Source organism: Chanodichthys erythropterus, chromosome 17, assembly GCF_024489055.1.
Source record: "Chanodichthys erythropterus isolate Z2021 chromosome 17, ASM2448905v1, whole genome shotgun sequence".
NCBI classification, from domain to species: Eukaryota; Metazoa; Chordata; class Actinopteri; order Cypriniformes; family Xenocyprididae; genus Chanodichthys; species Chanodichthys erythropterus.
In genome coordinates this window covers 10,000,560-10,028,372 of record NC_090237.1, presented here as the reverse complement: position 1 = coordinate 10,028,372, position 27,813 = coordinate 10,000,560, and the positions used below count along the sequence as shown (strand labels likewise).

The window sequence follows — 27,813 nt, the reverse complement described above, 5'->3', positions numbered from 1 at the left end:
GTTCCTATTTCCGGTGCGAATGCAACCAGGAACATGGCCCGAGGGAGACATTAGTTCTTGGGGGAGCTATCCTAGTGGCTAGTTCCTATAACTGATTCGGTGCGAAAGCCTCTATTGACTTCCTCAGTATGGAGAGAAAAAAAAATACTAGAAGTCAGTGGGTTCCATCAAATGTTTGGTCACCCACATTCTTCAAAATATCTTCTTTTGTGTTGAGCAGAAAGAAATTCACACAGGTTTGGAACAACTTGTGGGTGATTAAAAGATCTCTTTGAATGAGGAAACATCTTCAAAACTGTTGACCACAATTCACTTTATTATACTAAATTTGACATTACAAACACAAAACTGTACAATATTTACAAAGAAATATCCTTTACTTTCACAAGTAGGGTGAATTCATGTACAACAGGCTACATTTTGACACTGAAATGACTCTCAACAGTCCTAATAACATGATTCCACCCTAAATAAAAAAAATACCAACACTCCATAAGTTAACAGCAAGTGAAAAACAAGTTCGAATGACATAATTTTAGCTTTGCGTGCAGTTTAAATGAGCACATTTTTTCTGAACACATATCAAAAGTCAAATGAGTTTCACAACTCAATAAGAATTGAATACTAACCCACAAAGGGAAATGTGTGATGTCCACGTACACACAGAAGTTAAATATGGGTGTCACTCTTCTTTTGAGCATTAATCCTAGTCTGTACAAAAAGAGATGGCCTCTATAAATGATGCCATAACTTGTCATTCCATTTCTAATATGTCCATTAAGATAAACATTAACAAGGCTAAACATTTTCAAGGCACCAATAGTATTTTGGCATAATAAATGAGTACTGTTTTAAATTCAAGATTATAACCCAGTATAAAAGTCCTCAGAACTCCAACAACAAAATACAAGTCCTCAGACGTCCAACAGTAAAAGTACAGAGAGAGAAAAAATAGCACCCTCTTGTGGCTGCTGTCTCAAAGTGATGTCACTTTGAATTAAAGGGACAGCTCATCAAAAAAATAAAAAAATAAATAAAATCACCTTCATGAGGATTTTCACCATCTTCAAAACATCTCCTTTTGCTTTCCAAAGAAGAAAGAAATTACTACAAGTTTGGAATGACATGTTGGTGAGTAAATTGTCATTTTTTAATGAACTGTTCCTTTAATATTGCATTGCTGTGTCCCAAAAAACTGATCGACATTCACTTGTCTTCTCATTATATACATATATATTTATATTTCAATGTGCAAAATTTTTCTTGTGGCACCTTTAAGACCCTGAGTATGCAGACCAAAAACTCCCATAGAGACTCCTCCACAAATTTGTGTTACTCAATATATCTTCATCACTATATCCTCTTTTTGTGCACTGAAGACTTTGTGAATTCATACTATGGGTTTGCTGGTTCTCCTGTTCTCCATCCCAGACTCACGGAAACTCCTGTAGATGACAAGCAACCATGAGTATTCCAATCTTAGTAGATGTACACAAACACAGTTTTTCTTAAACAATATGCTCATACCTTCATAACTGAATGGACCCAGTCAAGCATCTGGTCCATATTGGTGTAGACACCAGGACGACCTTGTCTGGCACAACCCACACCCCAGCTGACCACACCCACCAACATCCAGCGGCCAGATGAATACACCAAAGGACCACCGCTATCGCCCTTAGAGAGAGAAAAATACAAATGGTTATTCTAATAACATTATTGCACTTGTATGAACTAATGTTTCTTGTAAAAACCAGGAAATGTACCTGGCATGCATCAACTTTTCCCTCCATATAACCTGCACAGATCATGTTGGTAGTGACCGAAGAGCCGTACACTGCTGGACTTGAGCACTGGGCTCTGTCTATCAGTTGGATTTGTGCCTTTTGTAACTTTGGAGACAAATTCCCTGCAGGAAAAACAGCCAGATAATGTTAAAGACTGAGAGAGGCCTTTGATGGTGATTGAATATGAATCCGTCAAGGAGGATATAAAAAAAAAGGAACCTTTTTCCAACGTATGGCCCCAGCCAGTTACAACTACGTTGTCTCCTCCTGCGAGGCCAAGATCTTGAGGTGGCAGGCACACCGGCCTACGGGATTCTGAATGTGATGAACATAATGAGGTTAGTGCCATTTTGCATGGTCAAAAGATTAACACAAAACACTGAAGGATTGACAGAACATGGTGAAGGAATGCACTGATATTAAAATGATGAGCAATGCTGATTGTTAAAAATCTATTTTATCTAAACTAAATTATTCGATTTTATCTTAATTAAAACCAAAAGTGTATTAATCAATAACATTATACTATACAGAATAAAAATGACAAAGTGATATTTAACCTCGCGTGGTGGTCAAAAATGACATTTCAGTTAAATTCATGTACTGTATTTAAGTTTGATAATGTTTTTTTATTTAATATTTTGTATTTTTATAGTACTAAATGATATTGATGCAGTAGTTATAATCTGTTAATTTAAACTGTTTCAAATCTTGAATGCTTTGGACCACAGACTTAAGTTTGGTCTCTTTTTTAAAGAAGACACTTGGCAGATTATTGCTAAAAAAAAAAGTGAACTTAAGTGAAAATTTATAGAAGTTTGTAGATTTATATGCATTTGTGCATTTTCATAAAAATATAAACAAGTTGTGTTCGGAATTTGAGGTTGATATTTTAAAAAATTAGCTTTCAGTAAGATTTTGTTTGGGCGCAGTATCAAACGTTTCCACTAGATGAAATTCATTTCCAAAGGAGCATTTTTGAAATAAAATTGACAATTGTTTTTCACATAGCAAGTGCCATAACCTTTACCAAGTTTTATACTATTCCGATGAAGCAAAAATTCGAGCACCAGAGGGATATTATATATTATATATTGTTCTGTTTTCTTAAGGAACTCAATGCATTTTAATAGGAAATGTAGCAGCCTTTATACAGGTATACTCAAATTTCAGAAAAACAAAAAAAGGTATAGTCAAATTTCAGCACTTTCAAAAATATTTTTATAGTGATTAATCCTAAATAAATATTAATTTAAATAATTAATAAATTAAATAAATATGTATATTACTTAATTATTTTATATTAAATTAAAAATTATTACATTTTAATATACTATCATTTTAGAATTTAATAATTAAATTATATATTATAAATTAAAATATATTATTATATATAACTAGTTTAGACCATAATTAAGTTGTAATTTGTTTAATGATAAGTAATATTAAATAAACCTGTAATTAGCTTAATAATAAATTATTATTTCACACATTTAATTAATATGTAAGAATTTAATATGTAGGATTCCTAGGTTGAGGCATGCCATTCCCTTGGTCTTTTCATCTGTTCGACAACACCCGGACGGCTCATTTTCGGCCGGTCTAACATATTTTTATTAACATATATATATTATATATTGTTGGTGAATATTATATACATATATATACACATATATATATATATATATATAAATATATATATTCGCCAACACCATGACGGCCTATTTTCGGCCAATCTGACCAAGGGAATGGCGTGTGTGTGTATGCGTGTGTGTGCATGTGCGTGTTTGTCTGAATTACCTCCCACAGTGATGGGAGACTTGAGTCTTATCATGGCAATATCATAGTCGTTCTGTGATGGCTTGTAATCCTTGTTGACGATGACCTTGTCCACAGAAGAAGCTCCAGACGAGCCCAGATATGTGTTTCCAGTGACTACAGTCCATCTGATCAGTGCCTTCTTACCGTCCCTAAAGAACATAGGAGCAATGTGACAATTTATGTGTTAGGTAAGATATGAACAATTCACAGTTGTGCGTTTCTTTTTTTCAAGTTGAATGAAGAATGATGTACCGCAGTTTCTAAACCAGATGAACGTGTTAGGGCTGTGAATGATTTTAAGAAATGAAAGGTGTTTATGAACAAATCTTTGAAGTAAGTGATAAAAACGTTTACTTCCATGACTCATATTTTCCTCATGTCACAGACAGACGTAACTAGTTGCAAGCTGCAAAAGATCACATCGATGGTTGTGTGGTACCACTTTATGTCAAGTGTTTTCTTTATTATGAACTATTTAAATTAATCAAGTGATGCAATGCACTTATTGTGTGTGTACATATATGTTTTTATGTTGTACTTAAATTTTAGAAATGCATGCATATAATTACAGCTGTAATTATATTCTGTAATTACACCCTTAAACCTGTCTAACCGCACCCGTATCCCACCTCAATAGCAGCAAATGTGTTTTGCAATACAATATGAACACAATAAGTACACCATACCAGTAACACTTTATAATAAGTATACAGTAAAAAAGTACTGAAAACTATTAGTTTATAGTTAATTCATAGTTTAAATATTTTAGACTCTACATTGTTAATATATTGATAGCTTATATGCAAATAGTGGTTTATTAGTTCATTGTCACTGTAATTTACAATTTACTGTTGTTTAATTAGCTCATATGTGAATAGTTAGATAATGTTTCTTATGCTGGAGTATTTGTATGTATTTTTCTACCACACATACATTTACATTACATTTGCATAGACTTGAAGTAGTGACATCGACTGCATTATTTTTTTGTTTGTTTTTTTGTGGTCATGTTGTTATGTTTAGCTTTGAGGATAGGGTTAAGGGATTTTATATATATATATATATATATATATATATATATATATATATATATATATATATATATATATATATATATATATATATATATATATATATGTGTGTGTGTATATATGTGTGTGTATATGGTTAACATTGTGACTAACAATTATATATAGTCAAACCAAAAATTATTCAGACATTTTTTATATATTTTTACTAGTGGGTGCAGGACACTACAGTTCATTTATGTAAGTGAGGATAGCAAAATAAAGTAAACTGTGACATATTATACCCAAAAATTCTTCATACAGTGAACTACCAGTAAAATTGATAAAAATGTTGAACCAAAATTATTCAGACATCCTAACCATGTTTTGCTTAAGTGTTATTTGACATAATTAAGATAATTTTTTTCTGACACAGTTTAACTCTGAGATCTTGTCATATTTTATTACCATTTTTTTTAAATATAGAGACTTCTTTCAAAAACATAAAAACTAATGTTTGTAATGTTATATATGAAATATGAAATATTTGTGAGGGTTAAATTTTCTTTGTCTAAGTGTTTTATAAACCCACCCATTGAAGCAGTGGGCCGCAGTGACCACCCAGTTTGGAGACACCAGTGACCCTCCACAGGTGTGCTGGCCGCTGTTCTGCAAGCTGACTTGCCAGGGCCAGTTCTCAATGATAGCGTCCTGTCCACCTACAATCCGTTCCTGGTTTCTGGACAAACCACAGTCTGCTACAAAATAACAATAATAACAGACAATAATAAATCAAAACATACATCCAAATAAAAAGACACAAAATGCGTTTCTGAAATGTATTATGCAAGTATGTTTAATGTCTATATTAAAATAAAATTGGAATTATCTGTTATTTCAAACAGTGAAGGGATAGTTCAACCAAATATGAAGCTGCATGTCTGCAGTTCTTTAAAACATGTTTTGTCATGATGAATTGCCCAGTCCAGTTGACTGACTGACTCAATGAACATGCCTCAGGGTTTTTTTATGTTGTATTGTTAGTGCTGTTCTTGTTTAAGGGTACACTATGTAACGTTTGGCTCTCTAGCTGTTAATAAACAAAACTGCAAAACTTGCAGAAGAAGCTACTTCTCTCTGTTTATGTATATGACGCGTCACACAGGTACTGTAATGTGTAGTTCTATGTCTGTTTAATTTCATTGTATTTTGGTTCTGTTTCTGGTAGTTAATTCGTTCTTGCACCTGTTCTGTTTTAATTTGATAACCCCTGTCCATATTTAAGCCCTCAGTTTCCTTTGTACATTGTCTTTGTTTTATGTGGTTGTTCATTTGCTTCTGCGATCTCCTGCATGTTCCTTTTTTGGATTAATAAAAAAAGTGTTTGTTTGGATTCTCCTGCATTGTGCGATTACAACAGCCATTACTTGTGACAGGTTCTGGGCTACTCTGCAGTATGTATAAACTAGTCCAAATATTTGTAGTCATTCAGGATTAGACAAAAACATGGTTTGGATGATACTCACTCATATAAAATTTTATAAAAAGTTTTATAGTGTACCTTTAAATGAACAGTTTGTTTGGTTATTGACTAACTGGTTGTTGGATTAGGATTTCATAGTTACCTGAGCATTCTAACGTGACGACTGTTCCCTGAGTGCACACCTTACTGAAAAAGAGGGAGAAAATGTTAACAACCAAAAATAATAACATTAATGTCTACAGCAACCTCAAAGTATATATACTAACCGATCTGATGTAGTGGACTGGAAAGTCTGGGGTTTAGATGAGCCCACCATACAGAAAGACATCTTCAGATCAGAGGGCAAAGGACCCACTGGAACCGTGCTGAAAGACGGTTTACTGAAAAGACAAAATACAAGAAAATGAAATTCAAACATCACAGATTATATGATGAGCTATTTTATTATACATTTATTTAGCACTGTTTACAGAAGTCATTAATCTTAAACGTCACGTCAAGACGTGTTATTCTGATAATAATCTTAGTTTTGCAGACTTTCAGTATTGATGTATTTCCTGATGGGGTGGGCCTGTGTTTTCACACTCTTTCTCTTGACGTTAAAGGGTTAGTTCACTCAGTTTAAACAAATGTCATTAATTACTCACCTTCATGTTGTTCCAAACCCACAAGACTTTCGTTTATTTTCGAAAGCCAAATTAAGATATTTTAAATAAAATCTGAGAGACTTGGAGGCCTCCATTGCCAGCAAGACATTAACACTTTCAATGCCCAGAAAGCTACTAAAAACATATTTAAAACAGTTCATGTGACTACAGTCGTTTAACCTTAATGTTATGAAGCGACAAGAATACTTTTTGTGCACCAAAATAACGACTTTATTCAACAATATATCAAACTGCCAAAGTTACGCCCCCCCAGTGGTGAACTGTTGAAATTGCAAAACACATATGGTATAACGAAGCCTCATTTACTGAAATCAAGTGACTTTTGCAGTTTGATATATGCTCCGAAACACTTAAAGATTCATAAAGCTTCGAAGCTTCATGAAGCAGTATTTTGAAATCGCCCATCATTAGATATTGTTGAATAAAGTCGTTATTTAGGTTTTTTTGGCACATAAAAAGTATTCTCATCATTTAATAACATTAAGGTTGAACCACTGTAGTCACATGACCTGTTTTAAATATGTCTTTAGTAGCTTTCTGGACATTGAAAATGTTAATTGTCTTGATGGCAATGAAGGCCTCACTGAGCCATCAGATTTTATCAAAAATATCTTAATTTGTGTTCCGAAGACGAACGATGGTCTTACGGGTGTGAAACGACATGAGGGTGAGTAATAAATTACATAATTTTCATTTTTGGGTGAACTAACCCTTTAACATTGATCAGCAAACATACACAGAAGCTCAACCGTACTTGTTTGACATGCAAGAACAAACCTCTTGAGAAAGCTCAAACATGCTGCGTAACACATGAGAATGAACTTCACTGGCACATCAAGCAAGCTTGAGTTTCAGTTTATCATATCTGTTTGAGTTGATGAATGTTTATATGTAAATAAAAGCCTAAATTCAATCTGTTCATCATAAAGGATATAGTTTTATAATTTCTTTATGAATAGAGGGACAGAAATTTCTTACATCTATATAAAATGCCTTCATTTGTGTTTCGAAGATGAATGAAAGTCTTAATAGTAATGATGAACCATGATCTGTGGGCCGATACTCACACTGAATACCCCAGCAGTTGGCACACAGTCTCTGCATGTTGTTGGGTGAAACTTTCTGCACATACACTTTTCCATTTATTCTCATCAGAGTTGAATACCTGAAGCACATTTTGGGTTGAGATCAGCCGTACTGTGTGGAAAGAAAAACAGTTTTAAAATTCATATCTCACCCACCCAAATAATTAATGATTAATCTTCATTATATGGTGGATGTATATGAAATATAAATCTAGTTCAGTCATAAAACTCTAGATGGTTTTGTTCACTGATTTACTCTGAACCCCTCCACCTCCCCCAGCACCACCTGCCTAGATCTGCTACAGGATTTAAAGAATAAAGGGGAATAAAGAATATTGACATTGGCGTCTAGGAAATGTCCGACAGAATAGAGGGTGAGGTTGGGGGATCTGTCTTGTTTATCCTGAAACAGGACACACAGGTTATATCTGTGCTGACTGCACGCATGTCTGTGAGCAGGTATGTGGGTGTTGGCGTATGTGTGTGTGTGACTTACGGGGGAAGGTGGAGTTGGCTCCGAACTTCATTACGCAGGATGACTCATCCTCGGCTCCACTGCAGTCCTCCTTCCCATCACAGGCCTTCTCCAGCGGAATAAACTTAACCGACTTCGAGCAAAAATAATATTTGCTTTCGATCAACTGCTTGACTGTGTCATGAGGAAGAGGAATAAAAACAGCATTTGTTAATAAAGTAATTGGCAGCGAGATTAAATGAATCAGCCTGTTTATGTTTCTTGAGTCACAAAAGTTAAAGGAGTGGCTAAATAACTGTCGCTGATGAGAAAAAAATATAGCATGACTCATTGTTATTGTCAGTTTCCTTGACCCACTACTGGATAGAAAACAAATATTAAATGTGAAGGAGAGCGGGGCTAGTTGTTACAGAAATCATTTTATAATTGTTATAAATTGTAATAGGCCGTCGTTTAACGGCAGGTTCCAGTGTGACAACTTACCCCACATGGTGTAACAACTCTACATGCTTGTTCAATGAACTTTAACTTTCAGTAACAGTGAAAATGTCCAAAAACTTTAGACTTTAGAGTACGTTTTTGACTTTCAGACATATTCACTGAAGTGAAAGCATGACATAATCACAAAATGACCAAGAACTTACTAAAGAAAGCAGCCACTGCCAGAATGGCCAGTATCACCAGGACCATCAAGACCGTAATGATGATCTTTTTCGTGTTTGGACTCTTCTTCTGAGTTTTTGGAGTCGTCATGAGTCTTCTGTGCTTTCCGGGCTGAGGAACTAGAAGAGAATACGAAAATGTTGAAAATCAATGCAATGTGGTTTCTTTCTCGTAAGACACCCACTTGAATCATGAGCATTACAAAGGAGGGTATTGATAAGTCAGATGAATCAGAGACTGATATGTTAGGTAATACATTACTGTACCTGGTTGAGGTGGGTTTAAGGGTCTAGTGTTCTCTTCAGGAACCTGAGCTTTAGTCTGAGAATGAGGAAGAGGGAAGAGGAAAGAGAAAGTGAGAGGTCATTTTATTACTTCTTTAACACATGTACCCCTGAGGCTTCATGACTCAGCTGTAGTTTTCGATATCACTTTCAATGTGTCACAAGGGATTTTTTTCAAAATCTTTCTTGAAATCTCAAACACTTCCTTGTAAACCATCCTACTCAGCAAGAATATGTAGGCCGCAATTTATCTGCAGCAACAAACAGTAGCTGCGTTTATATACGCTTTGAGACCGCAAAGAATGTGAGGTAGATGAGGTAGATTAAACATTTTTTCACTGAAACCTGGACTTTGAGAAAGAAAGAAAAAAAGTATGTATTCATTAGTTATATCATTTTCCTTGCAACACATTTTTCACATCTCATCTTCAATATTACAACTGTTGATCTTGGCTGGTTATTTCAGTCACTGATATGGAAAATGCCATTGTTGTTATGCTTAGAGACCAATACTCTTATGGGCGAAGCAGGAACACTTTCCTTGTGTACTTAAGCAAATTTAATTTTGATTGTATCAGCTCAGATATACAGCTCGATGTAGACCTTAACAGATAGACCCGTTGTATTTTATCAAAGTAAGGCGCCGACCATTTTCAACTTAAACCGGAAAACTTTTTATGCATTTTGGCTGTTCATTTACACGACAACTGCGTTTTGGGGGCTTTGGTTTAACTCAACCATTATTGACTTATTATCATACCATTTTAAGTGTTGTTGATGTACATTGAGGTAAGAAAATAATCATCTGGCATGAATAATACAGCGTTTTTAGTCAGATCTGTGTGAAAAGGGATCGTTTTGACAATGTTGTCGTCTGTGAACAAACTTTCCGTTTTTAAGACATTGTTTGCTGTCGCATAAACATACCCAAAAATACACCCGATTTGTCAAGTCCGAGAATGTGAAGTGAAGCCTGTTTGTCAAAACAGTGACTAACACTTAGTATCAGTGTAACGGATGATTCCAGACAGCTCTGTTATTGGAAAAAAAAAAAAAAAAACCTGTAAAATAACAACCAGAACAGTCTCCAAAACATCCAGTCTCAAGAATAACATATGCGGTGAGCTGTGCAGATTTGTTTCTTCTCATGTTGTCTCCAAACTAACAGCTATTAGATTACTTTGGAAGAAGATCGTCATCTATCCAGTCTGAATGAATAAACCTTTATTTAGATTATTTTACATTATTTTACATTATTTTTTAATTGAAATAATGTTTGTAATTATTAATTAATTGACATAAATGAATGTATATATATTTTATGAATTCTTGTATCATATAAAATTGTTACTGCAGTATTGATTATAGAGCGAAATAAAGATTTAGCATAGATTAGTGTTGAAATTTCACTGTATGCATCAAGTTTATGAGGGATTTAAGAACATTTTAGAATATCAGAAAGAATATTTAATATTTAAGAAAATTTTATTAAAAATTTGGATTACTTGTGAATATAAATGTTGCCTAACAAAATAAAAACATTCCCAAATTTAAGTTAAGATATTTTGCATGTCTTTTCATAAACTACATTTACTATTTACTTCAGTGTTTTTTCATGAATTCTGGGTACAACTTGCACAGTACAAAACAACAAATGACTCAGTTTCTATTTCATCATCATCGAATGTACAAATTTCAACATATTTAGAAACCAAGGACAGACATGTATATATATGTCAAATCTTAAGTTGGAACATACTTTGGCAACAATAAAAATCCTCTTTTTTTAATTTGGACTTTGACATTTTTTTATAATTTGAATGGTAAATTGGAAATAATGACATAATTTGACAAACTGAAATGTTCATATTATCCAAATTCCAATCTTCCAATCTTACAATCTTATTATTTATGACACTCTCTACTCTCTCTAATTAGCCTCTAATCGAGTCACAAACTGATTAGCCACAGGTCAGTTTCACTAGTAATACATGTAACTACAACTATGAACTGAGGTCAAGAAAGTGGTATGGCAGGCTCTGAATTTGTATTGTCTTGTGGTCCTTGTATCTGTGTGTTTCAATAAGGACTTTTGTTTTAGGACTTAAGTTTTGGGGTGTGTTCTTCTTGGTTTATGAACTACAAAGAGATAACACACCTTATTTGTCTTTTTAAATCAAAAGAGATTTGATAATGGTTTTTCCATAAAGCATTTTTAAACAATATCCCCAGAACACTCCTTTGATTCATAAAAAAAGTCATTAAACCACAACCATATAAGAGAGGCAAACATGGAAAAATAAGTTTTGTAAGCAAAACTTTAAATTAAATTGTGAATTATATAACACAAACAATCATTTGAATCTACAACATATTCCTGGCTGATAGTCGTCTTGCTTTCAAAGACATTTTCTACATTACAATTATAAATTAAATTAATTACAACTAAACTTTATATACTTTTCAAGTAGGAGAATTGTGCTGTATGATTACAATGATTATTGGCATCTAAATAATCTATTGTATATTTACACATGGCGTAACTGCAGTATCATAAGCATTGTGCTGATTACATTCCCAGTCTGCACAATGGCATTAGGCAAATAAGTTATGTATATTTACTATACACTATACATATTTATTTTTTTATTTAAGGTTTTTTATGCTGAGTTTTGATACTTTATCTGTGCATGCCTAGTTGACAACTCATAGTCTACTAAAGATGATAACAACTCTCCTCACTGAAGTGATAAAAATTATATTGTAAAAATTATATTATGTAATTTAAACATTCACCATATTGCCATATAAAACCTCTTCACTGAAGGGTTAATTACCTAGTTACCTAGAAAATTACATAGTCTGCGTTGGTTTCACATTAAAATTCAGAATACATCTTCTTGTTAAAAAAATAAATACTGTTAAATTGTGTTATATTGTACTTATATTATATTGTTATATTGTCTTATATTGGTGATATTTTACAGTGCAAGTAAAGTTCAAATCGAAAGGTTCACATTGGAGCTTGAATCCCCCTTTCAACAAATACCAAAACCACAGAAAGTTCTTTGAGAATCAGAGACTGAAAGTGGAATTTCATCTAAATGGGGCATTATCACATAAAAAGATCTGGGGAGAGAGAAACCAGCATGCAAATGGTGAGATTAGTTTGAAAAGGTGTTTACGAATAAGCTTAACTGTAAAATGTACAATAGCAAGGAGAGTTGACTACAAACTATGAAATAATAACAAACAATGCATAATGTCAGGTTAGAATATGATGGACAGCATTGATGTTCTGTTTATTATTTTTCCACCCCATCCAGTATATCTGGATATACAAAAAAAAAAAAAATTCTAAATTTCTAAACTCTAAATTTCAATATAAATACAACTTATAAAAAATGATTTTGGTTGTTTTTATATATATATATATATATATATATATTTTTTTTTTTTTTTTTTTTTTTTTTTTTTTTGAGACTTATCACACCATTTTAAGTGTTGCTGATGTAGGCTACATTCAGGTAAAAAATAATCTGCTTTCCCTTGAGGAGATCAGAAGAAGGCTAAATCTGACAGGCCCAAATCTGAAGAGATTTCTCAGGTGAGAAGTATCAAAGCCAACTCCTGCCAAAGCGGATTAGTTACACATGCCAACCCAACAGCTCCTTTTAAACTGCAGCAAATTACGGTCTCAGTTTTAGCAGTTAAACCTTCAGGCACACTGATCTCACATACACCTTTTATCAAGAACCAGACCTATTCAAATGACTGAAATGCAAAGTAGGATAAGTACATGAGAATCACGTTTTTACAATATAAAGCAATAGCACTCATAAGACTTGCTGCTTTCATGTGCCACAGATTCAGAATTTATCATTGCAATTTCAAAAAATGCATCCAAGTCTTCATTACTAATGCAAATGCATCCTTGTTAGAACTAGAAACAATAATGTTTCTAATTCATGTGGTAGGCAGCATGATATTGCTTTCATATAACAGATGAATAAACTTAGTTAATATGGAGTAATTTACTTTTTTTTTTTTATCCCCCAGTGAAAACAGATCCAAACAAAGCCAAAACAGAATCTCAACATACTTTAGTGGTATTTCGTTCCTGAATGATTCTGTTTTTTGAATATATTGGTTGAGTCAATTATTCAATGACTCATTAAAAGTAATTTGTTTTCGTTCCGGAATAATTCATTTTTGAATTAAATGAATCATTTGACTTAATTATTCAATGACTCACTTGATAAGATTTTCACATGTTTCATTCTTGAATGAATCTGCGTTGTTCAAGGAATAGATTGAAGGAATAATTAAGACTTGCCAGCACTTACTGGCCTGATAATGTAACCTGCCGAACGAGTTGCTCCAAAATCCCACCAGTAATGCACAAAATGGCAGTCTGCATTCGAAAAACGTATATTTCCCTACTATAGTAAGTAAGTGAAAAGAGTAGTATTGTCCAAATTCACAGTATTCATAAAACTGCAGGCAAAAAAGCACCTGGAGGATCTACTACTAGTGTGCATCCATTAAACACTTTACTATCCCATAAGGCCATGAGAGAGGATTTGGGAATGACAACTGATACTGACAATGACAACATGATAAAAGTAGTCTGAATTACATTCATACTACTTTTTAATGGTTGCGCAGTAATTCGCTATTAATCCAAAAGAAGTACCTACTCTGACAGAATGTGATTCCGGACGCAGCCAACTTTTCACAAACAGTGCGGGTAAGAAAAACAGGTTTACAAAAACAGTGAAAAGACCAAGAATTTTTCTGTTGGACTTTTATCAGTACTCTAGGAACAGCAAACAAACAAATTCAAGGAAGGCAACTGTTATATAAATATATAGGCTTCTATACTTTAATGAACCATTGACATTTTGATAATAAATCCTTTTAATAATAAATCTGCTGTTCAACTTAATTTAGCATGACATGAATGTGAGGAGATGATGAGAGAACTGTCAGCGTTGAAGCAAATCACAGCAAGTATAGCAAATGTGTTTAACAAAATTTCTACCAACAATATAAGTGTTTTTTTGTTTTGTTTTTTTCGGATCTTGCTTTTAAAAATCTATTTGACTCGAAAATCTGAGGGCTCATGATTCTCAACACATCTATGTAACTTGTAACAACATATCGTGTCACAATATATCACAATACAAAAATGCAACAATATACATCGTAGACAGTGACAATATGTATTGTGTATAGTGAAAATTACCAAAATGAAAATTACTGTGAGAAAAAAATTCAAGTTTACAGAGTTTTAGTGTCAGTACTACATCAAACTACTATATATAATGTTGAATATGACATATAATAATGCAATGGGGCCCATTGCATTATTATATGTCATATTCAACATTATATATAGTAGTTTGCTGTAGTACTGACACGAATGGGGACATATTTGTGGGTCTGGATAATGCCAAATGTCTTACCAGTAAAAAGTGACCTACATTATATCTAGTCGATGACAGAGTGCAAGCATACTCGTTTAAAATAATTCTGTATTTTCAGCTTCAGAATCATAAATATTTTTACTCTGGTGTCACCATTGTCCTGTGCATTGGGTTACCACCACCAAGTCCAAGCCTATTAATTTCTACCCCCAAAATAATACCAAATTTAGCATTTTACCGTTTGCCATATGTCTTGGAGTATCGCAATAATATCGTATCATGAGTTCAGTATGGTGATATGTATCGAATCGTGACATGAGGGTATCGTTACACCCATATATATATATATATATATATATATATATATATATATATATATATATATATATATATATATATATATATATTATATTATATAGATATAACACAATAAAATGAACACAGGCTACACCTGTCAACCTAGCGAAATGTTTTGTCAGGTAACATAAAAACGATAATAATATATATTTTTTTAACTGAATCAACCCAAATACATTAGTTTGCATTGCACCTATAAACGCCATTTTAAGTGTCTATCAGGTATAATAATAAGCACTTAGGCTATCAACCGCACAGTGAAACTTTCTTCTTCGAGTAGAAAGAATCAGTTCACACTCACCCTCATGGTTCTGTCAGTGCTGTCGACGCTTTCCTGCAATCTGCAGGACCACAGCAGAATGGGCAGTGGAAACAACAGAGGCCGCCTCAATACCAACAAGAATACCTCTTTCTGCAATCTTCCTTTTCTTAGTGCACTATGCTTCTCTTTTTCTGTAAGTTCTTCCTCGTCTTGTCTTTCACTCAACAATTACTGCTACCTGATCTGCCCAAATGCTGCTTCAAACTCGCTGTGCTGCAAGTCTTTTGAACGTTTTCGTCCAGTTTGTCTCTGTCCTATGCAGATTTGTTTTGGCTTGGAGTTTCCCTGCCCCCGACCAAAACCCTCACCTATGTAACACGACACCTCCGCCCATCTCACCTAGATATGTCGCTCCTCCTCGCTGCATTCACTTCCTCGTTGAGACGAGGCCAAATCCTGTGCGTGGTTGAGAATGATTATCTGACTTCTGGGATGCTGCACGGTTTAAAAGCTGTTTTTTGATCAGGAAATGGCCCTCAATTTCCTGTATATTTTTTTTCGAACAGGTTTTGGTGGATATGAGTATTAGTTTATCATCATAATTATGGTGTATTTTAAGTCTTTTAATGATGACAGCTCATAAAATCAGTTATAGGCTAATGTAGATCGGGAATCTACCGGTTGTCACGCTGAAATAACTGACTGAATCATTCATGTTATTGCTGTATCATTGCTCGTGTGAGAATGCGTAATAACTCTTCAACTGCTGTGACCTCTTTCTATTCTCTTCTTAAAAAGATTTAAAATTATACATTCAGAAATTCATTTTCATTCATGTTAAAGGGTTAGTTCACAGAAAGGGAAATTTCTGTCTTACCCTCATGACGTTCAACACCCGTTAATCTTCTGAACACAAATTAAGATATTATTTCAAAACAAGACGTGTCACTCGTATTGTTTTGAATGGGAGAAAGTGTAACGCGCAATATGGCGGAATAAGTCCCGCCTTCTAAAGCCAAGAGCCAATCGCCGACTGGTAAAGTCATCGCATCACTTCAGCGGCCGTTAGAATCATATATATAGACATATATATGTCTATGGTTAGAATCACCGGTTTCTATAGAAACAGTCAGACGCGCGCCTCCGAAGAGACGCGCATTTAGGTCTGCGCATACGCATTAGCTTCATCCAGCCTGAAAAAAATAGTTTGTTTTTGTCATGATTCGAGTGTTTAGAAGCTAAATTTATGAGTCGGTTGTTGTTAGATTTCATTGTTGATTTCAAATATCAAATTTAATCGTAAGGTTGACGAACAGTTTTGGAGAATCTGATGTTTCCCCATTCAAAGAGATAGGAGCTGCATGATGCCCAGGATGCACGAGAGGCGTTTCAAAGATGGCCGCCGAGTGAAATGACTTGTCTTAAAGGGACTTTGCAGTGAATATCGAATCTGCTGTTCGGTGCGCCAAAGTCATGTGATTTCAGCCGTTGGCGGTTTGACACGCGATCTGAATCATGATTCGATACACTGATTCATTATGCTTCAATGCTTCCTGAAGCAGTGTTTTGAAATCGGCCATCACTAAATAAGTCATTATTTAGTTTTTTTTGGCGCACCAAAAATATTCTTGTCGCTTTATAATATTAATATTGAACCACTGTACTCACATGAACCGATTTAAATATGTTTTTAGTACATTAAATCTGTTTTCAAAAGTTTGCATTTTCAGGTCACCAAAACGCCATTGTTGTGTAAATAAACGGCTAAAACGCATAAAAAGCTTTCCGTTTTTAGTTGAAAACTGTCGGGCCCCTGATTTGGCTCAATTCAGTTTGACTCATTTCAATTTGGTTTGGTTTTGTTTTTGTACGGTTCTCTTCACTTTTTTGAATTTAGTTCAATTCAGTTTGACTCACTTCAATTTGGTTTGGTTTTGTTTTTGTACGGTTCTCTTCACTTTTTTGAATTTAGTTCAATTCAGTTTGACTCACTTCAATTTGGTTTGGTTTTGTTTTTGTACGGTTCTCTTCACTTTTTTGAATTTAGTTCAATTCAGTTTGACTCACTTCAATTTGGTTTCGTTTTGTTTTTGTACGGTTCTCCTCACTTTTTTTAATTTAGTTCAATTCAGTTTGACTCACTTCGATTTGGTTTTGTTTGGTTCTCTCCACCTTTCTGAAGTGAAAAAAACACTACCTGCCTAAAAGTTATTACCTGTGTACCTGATTAAAGTTCATGAGTGTGTAACCATATTCACATTTGATTCGATTCAATTAAATTTAGTTGAATTTGCTTTGATTTGATTAAATTAGATTAGATTAATTTCACTTCACTTTAATGCTACCTGACAGAGTAAAGTTTATGTCTGTGAAACCAGACACATTTAATTTGGTTTGATTCAAATGAATTAGGTTTAGTTTGATTTGATTCAAATTCGATTCACTTCACTTGCGTGCCTTTCATCATTACTGACAACAGATGCAGATAATGTAATCCTGTTAGGTCTGGTGCTTCTGCTCAAACTAGTTCTTTTGAGTCTTATACTTTTCCATTTAGGATCAAAATTACTCAATAAGGCTATCCAAAGAATTAGCACTATATTCATATTTTAACATATACATAATGTATTTAACTTTGTCTTTTATAGTGTCTCTAAACAGAAAAATCTCTCACATGCGTTTTTTAAACTCAGTGCTCAAATCAGTGAACTTTGCTGTAGTTCAAAGGTAAACAAACAAACCATTTATATAACAGAGTGAACCAGATCAGTGATCATTTGACCCTGGTGCTCTGTTATCACATTTATTTATTTTTTTTTTTAAAAGAGAGAGAGAGGACTCTGAACACTGAGTGACATGTAGAGAAAAGGTTCTCTGTGAAAGTTCAGTGGGAAAGTGATCATGTTTCTATAAAGGGTCAGGTCAGTGTGACCTCTCCTTGATCAGCATGACCCCATGATACTGGTGCATCTCAGTCTTGTGTAATGAATTCCATGCCTATGTTTAACACAAACTGACTCTCCACAGAGCCATGAACAGAGATGTTTACCTCGTTAAACATGTTGTTGACACTGGCATCATTACAAAGCAAGCTGCTCTGCCACTGTTATGATGTAGTGATACTAAGGTGACATGTGACTCACTGACTCACTGTTTTTCTACTTCAAATTATTCTTTAAAATTGAGCAAGAATGTGAAAAACAAAGCCAGTTAGAACATGAAAAAGAATGTTGCTCAGATGCTAGAATATAAAATAGGAATTAAAACAGGGCTCTGTTTGTAAAGCTAACACCAAACAGCAGTGTGGCCCAAGGTTAAAACAATGTAAACACTATAGTGGATAGAAAATAGACGCTTTGTATTCAGCAGATCAAGTTGAAATTTGAATTAGCAGCTCATATCCTGATATCTGATCCAGGAAAATGTGCTCATATTACTTAACATGACTGGAATATTGTACAGTGTCCGTGTGGAAGGAAGTGAATGTCTATAGATGTGTTGCATCATTAATAAAAACCATATTAAAACATACATCTCTACTTATTTCATATAAATAATTATACAGATGGACACACCTGAGTGTTTGGATAAATGTTTTAATTAAATACTGGATTGGATATAAGGCAATCATACATTGTCACCGATAATCTGCTACTAAAAATTAAAGTTATTATAATAATTATAATATATAAACATACAAATAAATAAGTATAGTCTATGTGGATGTAAACTGGCATAATATCAAAGCAGCAGTCTAGATATTTAAAATGTAAAAAAAAAAAAAATCGGTAACATATTTTAAGGGTCCAGAATAATATTGTATTAATGGCAGATTAGCCTTAATTATTAGCTTATTCTGGTCAATAAACTTGAATATCACCCAATAAATGCTATAATTAATGTGGATTTACCTTTCACTTTAGAATGGGGGTCAAATTGTCTTCATTAGTATTGTATTTATGGCAGTTTATCCTTAAATATTGGCTTATTAACTTGAATATCACTCAGTAAGTGCCGTAATTAACGTAATTAGTACCTTTCACTTTAGAATAGGGGGGTCAAATTGTCTTTATTACACTATGTTAGCAATTTATTACTGTAAAACCAGCACTAATTAAACATAAGCTTCATATTTTTTAGTTAACTTAACAGATGGTGAATCTCTGAAATATAAGTAGCCTACATTACTACACAAAAATAATAACTTGTTAGGTTGTGAATAATGGCTAAAAGGCGTTTACTGTACATTCAGTTAATCATTAATTACTTGCTTATTTTTGCATATTTATCGCATGAATGTGGATCCATCAATTGCTAATATGCCCTTACTATATGTTAAGTTAATGAATTACTAGTGTGTTCGTGGTTAACTAATGCATAATTTTGGGCCCTTAAAATAAAGTGTTCCCAAAAAATTTGTCAAAACATAGTTGACATTGACAGTAACATAGTTGACAATTACCATTTGCCTCATAATTTCAAAGGCAGACCTTGTGTGGCCAACCAAATGTTATTTAAATTATATTAAATTAGTTCTTGATCAGAACAAATGACATCACATGATAATGGTCAATTGGTTTTGGGATAAGCCTTTTTTTAAGGGATGTTTGGCAAGTAATAATAGTTGAGAGAATTTTCATATTTACTTATTTGAAAGAAAATAAAATTTAAACTCAGTCTATTTTTCTAAGGTGTTTAGATTGTAGAAATAAATTTAATATAGATAATATTGACTTTCACTTTATTCATTATTTTAAACTCAAGACCCCACTCATTTCAAAAAAAGCATTTTCAAAAAAACAGACATATTATATGCAAAAGCCTAAAAATAAAGTGCCATCTAAAATATTCTTCAAAAATGAGCATTTTTGTCAGTTTCCTATGTTTAGGAACATTTTTTTTCTTTAATATTTCACTTTAATGGCAATCAATAAGTCATTTTCATTGCCATTAAAGTGAAATAACTGAACATAGACATATTGGAGGTTTTTGCACAGGTTTTTGCAATGGAACTCTTTACACACACACACACACACACACACACACACACACACACACACACATATATATATATATATATATATATATATATATATATATATATATATATATATATATATATATATATATATATATATATACTGCAAAATTCTATTTTCATACTTGCTGTTCTGTTAAGCATCAAGCACTCTTATAAAAGATAACATTTATAAATATAAATGAACAAAAATCAACTAGCAAAAAAAATAAGCAGACCTTACTGTTTCTGTATTCCAAAAGGATCTGATGTGGATGAAGACTAGAAAGTTGTGTTAGATCCTATTTTCCGCTCTTTCTCTCACGTCTCCTATGTTCATGGAAATGAGTCTTCACAAGTCAAATTTATAACCAACCCTTGCCTGTCTCTCCCTTTTCCCCTGAACTTCTTTGTCCATATATTCCTGTCATCTTTTTGTTGTCTTATTTCATGTGGAATGAGATATAAGGAAGTGCTCATGGTGCTCATCTTTTGTGATGCTTTCGGTCAAATTAGAGCTCACAACTCATCCTGATATCTGATATACAGGAAAATGTACATCTTCATTACCATTACCAGAATATTATACATTGTCAGCATGGGCGGGATGAAGCAAATATCAGTAAAATAGGTAATAGGTTGTGTAAAAGTAGGTTGTGAATCTCTGCTTATTCCAACATAAATAATGAAGAACAAAGTTCCAACAAAGTGTTGGAATAAATGTTTCAATCAAATAAGGCATAAATTGCCATTTATAATCTGATATTATATTATATTATATTATATTATATTATATTATATTATATTATATATTCAAAAAATATAATACAAAGACGTTAGACACAATAAATGAAAAAAACATCATCTTGTTTACATCTTCATATTATATTTTTTTCTGTATATTTTAGATTTAAATGTATTATATTTAGCTTGTGCACTGTTTGTACAAAGGTATATACAGTATACATATATATATATATATATATATATATATATATATATATATATATATATATATGTGTGTGTATGTTTAAAGTCTTTACTTTATGCCTCCTACCAAGGTTCAGTTTCAAAAGCCCTCATTTTAAGCTAGAACCGTTAATGAGACTGTGTTATTATTGTAATATTGTAGCCCATGCGAGCTGCACGTGACAGGTTGTGGTATATGACTTGCTTTCGGTGTTCAAAACATTCTGAGAACTCTGCAGCGAGTGCCGCATTCATCTGCCTTTCTGCTGTTTTTCTGAATTCTGCACCTGTTTGTGTGCAGGGCAGCGGCTCTGTTTTCATGAAAAAAGATAAAGAGTTGCAAAGGGGGAAACCCTCTCTTTGGAACATCCTTTTCCTCTTAAATGGAAAACTAGTAGGTCTACTTTGATACATTGATCGTCGACCTCAGATTACATTTGACCTACTAATCTCTGTTACGGGCATAAAAACACATCTGGATACAAAAAAAAAAAAAACATGCATTTTCCGCAGGTCCCTCACTCAGTTACATACTGTTTATGTGGTTAAGATATTCTCGCTTGCTATGCTGAGCGTAAAAGGAAGGGTGGTTTTGAATTTTAATGAGACCTTAAGGCATCAGCATGATAGCTGACAGATAAAAAAGGAAATTCAGTCAATGAGCCTGGTTAGAATGACTTTTTTGTCAGAGCCATTTTAAGTTTCATTATTTCTTCTGTTGAACACAATTAGGCATTTTTAATAATACCCTGGTCACTCTTTACATGCATTTACAACAAATAGATATAGGACTTTTCAAACTTCAAAAAAAACAAAAAACAAAAAAAAGCTAAAGCATGCTATAAAGAATCGATTCATGTGTTATTTTCCAAGTCTTATGAACAAAATGTAAATTGTTTTTCACTGCTGATCTGCTAACCATTGTGAAGATCATTGAGTCACTGAGTTGAACTCAAGAAGTGAATAAAATCCGATGGCTCAGTGAGGCCTCCATCGCCAGCAAGACAATTGACACTTTCAGATGTCCAGAAAGCTACTAAAGACATATTTAAAACAGTTTATGTAACTACAGTGGTTCAACCTTACTGTTATGAAGCGAAGAGAATACTTTTTTCGTGCCACAAATCTGTTTCGAATCAGTGGTTTGGATCATATCAAACTGCCAAAGTCACGTGATTTCCGTAAATGAGGCTGTCTTAAGTGTTTTGAAATATCAATGGTTCATCACTGGGGGGCGTGACTTTGGCAGTTTGATACACGCACCGAAACAAAAGATTCGAAAAAACTTCGAAGCTTCATGAAGCAGTGTTTTGAAATCACCCATCACTTGATATCATTGAATAAAGTCGTTATTTTGTTTTTTTGGTGCAAAAAAAGTATTCTCGTCGCTTCATAACATTAAGGTTGAACCACTGTACATACATGAGCTGTTTTAAATACATCTTTAGTAGTTTTCTGGGCATTGAAAGTGTTCATTATTTTGCTGTCAATGGAGGCCTCACTGAGCCATCGGATTTTATCAAAAATATCTTAATTTGTGTTCTGAAGATGAACGAAGGTCTTACGGGTGTGAAATGTCATGAGGGTGAGTAATTAATAACAGAATTTTCATTTGTGGGTGAACTAACCCTTTAAAAATTCAAAATTGACCACAGGCTTTATTTTACAATCAAAAAACCCCATAGGAAAATCTGGAAGGGTTCTGGGTTCTGACGTCATATCTGCACTACTCTATTTTGTTTGTTCCTCACAAAAATATACTATATTGCTTCAGAAGACATGGCTTGTTTTTGCATTTTTTGGAGCTTGACATTTATTGCCATTATTCTGAAGAAAGTGTGCAGGATGTTCTACAAAATTGGGTTCCATGGAAAAAAGCAGTGGCTCTTTACACTATAAGTGAAAATAGCTGTATTTTCTTTGCACTAAGGAATAAAATATATTTGCAATAAATGTAAATAGTTGTTAGATACTATTTATACATAGTGCAAAGTGGCAGATACTGTATTGTAGTACATTATAAAACAGTACGCAATAATAACAACATATTCAGTGTATATGATTATATTTATTAAAGTCATAAATGGATGCCACTTTACTGGGACGTTACCTAAAGGACTCCTCTACCTTAAGGGATAGTTCACCCAAAAATGAAAATTTCGTCATCAATTACTGACCTTCAAATTGTTCCAAACCTGTATGAGTTTCTTTCTTCTGTGAAAAAACAAAACAAGATATTCTAAAGATTGTTGGTATCAAACAGTTGACGGTAGCCATTGACTTCCATAGTAGTCAATGGCTACCATCAACTGTCTGGTTAACAACAATCTTCTTTTGTGTTCAACAGAAGAAAGAAACTCATACTTTGGAACAACTTAAGGGTGAGTAAATTATGACAAAATTTTCATTTTTGGGTTAACTATCCCTTTAACCCTACTGATTAAACACTTTATTCCCACTCACTGTTTTATTTCCACTTAATCATTTTTGTATTTAAAATAAATGCCTCTCTCAGCTGATATGCGATGGGAAAGGGGAGAAGAATGAGTTTGAAAAAAGGCAGATTCAAACTCGGGTTGGTCACGTCACAAGCTAACATCACCCGCCTTACTCTTCAGTCCACTCCAATGCTTCTGTTATCAGATGGGTTCCTTTTGTAATTTTGTCTGGCTCATTCAAGGTGGAGTTAATGTAAATAGCCTCTGGCAGGCTAAGTCATACCAGTTTGAAAGTGAGTAAATGATGACAAAATTATCTTTTGAGGTGCACTATACCTTTAAGTACGAGGGTGGGGGTGGGGGGGTGATGTGGTTGGGGGGCTGATAAGTGCATGACTGTTTACAGAGTGGTTAATTCACAAGGCTGAACTTTATCTTTCTGGTTTTGTATTTCTTTCCTCATGTTTCCCGTTCTGTGTTATACAAGCTTCTTTTAAATTAAAGGGCATATCGCATTCTGAATGAGGAAGGCCATGAAGGGATTCTTGTTTGTGCTACATCACTCTTCACTGAATTAGAAAACCACTTGTGGTCAATGTCAAGCTGCTCACCAGCCTGCTGTATTTCATTTAGTGAACAGCAGGGGGCAGTAAGTACCTCATGCACGCTTACCTAAACCGCTCCACCCCCACAAGTGTGCACTGTAATGCTTTCTCAGAGAACGCAGAACGTCATTCCATCTGATTCATAACCAGACAGGTGACATTATACTTAGTGACAAATGTAGGTGTATATAAGAAGATGGGGTGATGACATTCTGTGACATACTACACATTTACCAGAACAGAAAGTTGATTTCAACTAAAAGCATTCTAGCAGGTCACATTTGTCCTTGAATCACCTCAGCCTCCAAATGAAAATGGAAACATAGCCTCAACCTCAACCTTGGTGTGGCTGAAAGAATCGGTCTTTGTCAGACACGTGATTTTGTTGTGTGTGACGTCACCGCGGCGCCATATTTGTGGTATCCCTGCTGACTGTGAGAATGAAAGAGATTACACGAGTTGAGATAACAAGCATATAACTCGCAAATATGAAAAAGCACAAGAACAAAGTTAAAATTTCATATCGCGATAAACTCACCAAAGATGCCAGGGACCGTTATTTGGAGAAATTTCCATCCATTCATAACATAGATCTGTACGAACTGACTGCAGTAAGTTGGAGTGCTACTGACCCCGCATTGCTACCTAAATCATCATACTTAAATATTGTTAACTGTCTTGTTTATGGCATAAACGCATAGTGAACAATTTAAAAACTATAAATCCCTCGAAGCTCACAGATATTTCACTAATGGGTGCAGGATTTATTTATGTTCTGAAGGAAGGACTGCGATAACAGTATAGTAACGATAATGATGATGATGTGTTAACTACCGTATATAACAAATACATGATTAAGGATGGTTTAGTGTTATCAGGAAGAATTTTGAACTAATACTACCCTTTTTTTCATGCATTTTTTTTTCTTTATTGCATTAAGTACATAAACCAATGTATAACACTATAAACATTGTTCCAATAAACAAGGCATCATCAGAGATGTATGTAGAATTTAATAGTGTATTTTATTATAGTACATTCTGATATAGTATACCTTTTAGAGCCAAAATAATTTGTAAATTATTGTCCTCCATCTACCTGTGTTGTCTGGGTCAATGACATTATGAGTCTTTTTTTTTTGTCCAAAAGCCTTAATAATAATAAAAACAAAGATATGTCATGCAAGTTAAATATCTGATTTATAGATTGTGTATATTATTAATTATCCTATTAATACTATAAGTGCATATAACATAAATCTACAAATCACCCTGAAAAATTTTATTATACATGCTTTATTGTTCATGCAAGACTGGATAAAGCATCAGCACATTTTTACACTACAATTCTACAAAAGATTCAAACATGCGCAGAGGCACAAAAAAAAAAAAAAAAAAAATTGTAATAACGCCATAAAGGTTCCCAGGTTTGGCAGACCCGTATAGTACATTAACATCATCTCCAAAACAAACATCAGACATCCTGTACATATCAAGTCGGTTTACTTCTGCACATGCAGATCACCATCTCCTCCAGCCTCCTGCATCTTCTCAGTGTGAAGATGATCACTCTCTCCAGCCTGATGGACCATAGTGTTAGCTGACTGACTTGGGTAAAGTTGGTTTTATATTCGCACATCCGTATTCAATAGCCTTGTTAATCACACTACACTGGACATTCAGTGGACATTCACAAGTAAATATGTCATTAAACAATACTTGCCTATTTTGATCGACTGTGAAAAATGTTATAAGTTGACAATCGTTGGTTGTCAATATCATGTCGCTTGCTTAAAATTCGCAAACATTAATTTATTGCATATTTATTGGAAAGTCTCAATTTATCAGAAGTCTGAATGTGCAAATATAAAACCAACTTTACCCAAGTAGCTGACTGGATTGTTTTTCCTTACGTCTGTGTGTGCATCTCAATCAGCTCTGAGCTCTTGAATCAGTATATTGTGTATACAAATTTTGTGACTGAGACCGTCCTGATCAGTGCCCTAACTAATGAACTAGGGAGCTGATTGAGACACAGCCTGTGTTTAATGCTGATGTGGCCTTAATGTAGGGAGGGATGGTGTCCAGTTGGGGTCAGTCTCCATAATCTTTAAGCAGGCTGATCTGCAATGAAATGAAAAGGTCCACAGACCACAGCTGTAAAAAGTAGTCAGAAAATAAGAATCAGTATATGGATACAGAGCAAAAATGTCGTACCTTAAGTATAAAAATGCTGTAGCAAAATTAAGAAAAAAATGTAGACATATTCAAGTAAAGGGATTCAGTTTAAATTGACTTGTTTCATAGCACATACAATCCAAAACAATGCGTTGCTATAACGTTTTCTACTTTAGAAAACAGAAACCTCTAACTTACCTTTGTGAAATGTAGAAAGCAAACATACATGAATGGAGATATCTTGACGAAAGTGATGTCTCACCGCGGCAACCCATGCGATCCAGCGCCTGTTATTGCCTCTACATACTCTCCGTACAGCCTTTTTTCAAGTAGGAAACCGACTAAATCTAATCTCGTAGTAAAGTTTTTGACATTTTCTATCGTGGGACATATTATTGCAGCTTTTCACACAACAAAAGTGTGCCATTTTTACAATGAAAAGTAGCCAAAGAAGAAACAACTCTGCACTGATACAGAGATTGTTTGGATACCTCAGAAATGGCGGCGACACCCATAATGCACTTCGGTTTTCACGAGTGTGACGTCACCTGACAAAGACCGATTGTTGTCAGTGTTAAAATAAACTATGTAGCCAATAAGCTAAAGAAGCAATCGACAATAGTCAGGTGAAAATGAAGCACCAATGTGAAAGGGTAAGCCAAACAATGTCAAAAAGGAGAATGAAGACAGACCAGTTTAGAAAACATCAGCTTTTCCCAGTCTACAGACGCACACAGGGCCAGTTAGCGACATAGCAAGTTTGCACTGCATCAGAAAAAGATTTGTTTATCTGAGAAAAAGGAGTATCTACTGCAACTCTTCTTCTGAGCACATCATAAAAAAGTACAGCTGTTCTCAGGAATAAGGCATAATGGGTAAGAAACTCAATACTTCTGTTCATAAAAAAGCTCTTCTAACCTGAAGACATCACAAATTTCTTGTGAAGCTGCTTTGATTAAAAACATCTACTGAATGAATAAATGTAAATGTTTAAAATGTGTTTTTGTTGTCAACACATTTTCACAATTAATACGTTTAGATTGGTCGGGACACTTGTGTTGGTTGTGTCAATACATTCGTTCAACTTTTAAAATAGTATATCACAAGTTAAGCTAAGCTAATATGCTTTTAGCAATTAGCACTTAGCTTTCAGAACTAACATTAGTGATTAACAGTGCATTGCTACTAGTATAGGCCTATACATTTGTGTTTTTGTCAAACAACAAGTTGGGAAACTCAGAAGTTAATGAAATCACATAGGCCTATTATACCTTTTGCACATAACT

The 27,813-nt window shown here is 33.9% G+C and overlaps 1 protein-coding gene across 2 annotated transcripts; it reads right to left on the bottom strand.

The window, feature by feature from the left end:
* Nucleotides 1–303: 303 nt before the first annotated feature.
* On the bottom strand, nucleotides 304–15,667 carry tmprss4a (transmembrane serine protease 4a). 2 transcript variants are annotated; one of them, XM_067365038.1, is made up of 13 exons: nucleotides 15,361–15,667; nucleotides 9,256–9,310; nucleotides 8,971–9,108; nucleotides 8,348–8,500; nucleotides 7,834–7,963; nucleotides 6,365–6,478; nucleotides 6,241–6,284; nucleotides 5,208–5,373; nucleotides 3,588–3,757; nucleotides 2,007–2,102; nucleotides 1,767–1,909; nucleotides 1,528–1,677; nucleotides 304–1,445 (listed from the first exon to the last, which is right to left on the bottom strand). In XM_067365038.1, exons 1-13 carry the CDS (start codon nucleotides 15,364–15,366, stop codon nucleotides 1,434–1,436), a joined length of 1,377 nt encoding a protein of 458 aa, XP_067221139.1. In that variant the 5' UTR covers nucleotides 15,367–15,667; the 3' UTR covers nucleotides 304–1,433. The 2 variants fall into 2 exon arrangements, with proteins under 2 accessions (XP_067221139.1, XP_067221140.1); XM_067365039.1 differs by having other exon boundaries at nucleotides 5,208–5,370.
* Between the last annotated feature and the right edge of the window lie 12,146 nt (nucleotides 15,668–27,813).

Excerpts from the sequence above, each read along its gene's own strand:
- tmprss4a (XM_067365038.1), bottom strand. Across the intron at positions 7,964-8,347 it reads AGCCAACTCCACCTTCCCCC|TACGGCTGATCTCAACCCAA; the intron begins GTAAGTCACACA and ends CTTTCCACACAG. Across the intron at positions 6,479-7,833 it reads CAACTGCTGGGGTATTCAGT|TAAACCGTCTTTCAGCACGG; the intron begins GTGAGTATCGGC and ends TTGTCTTTTCAG.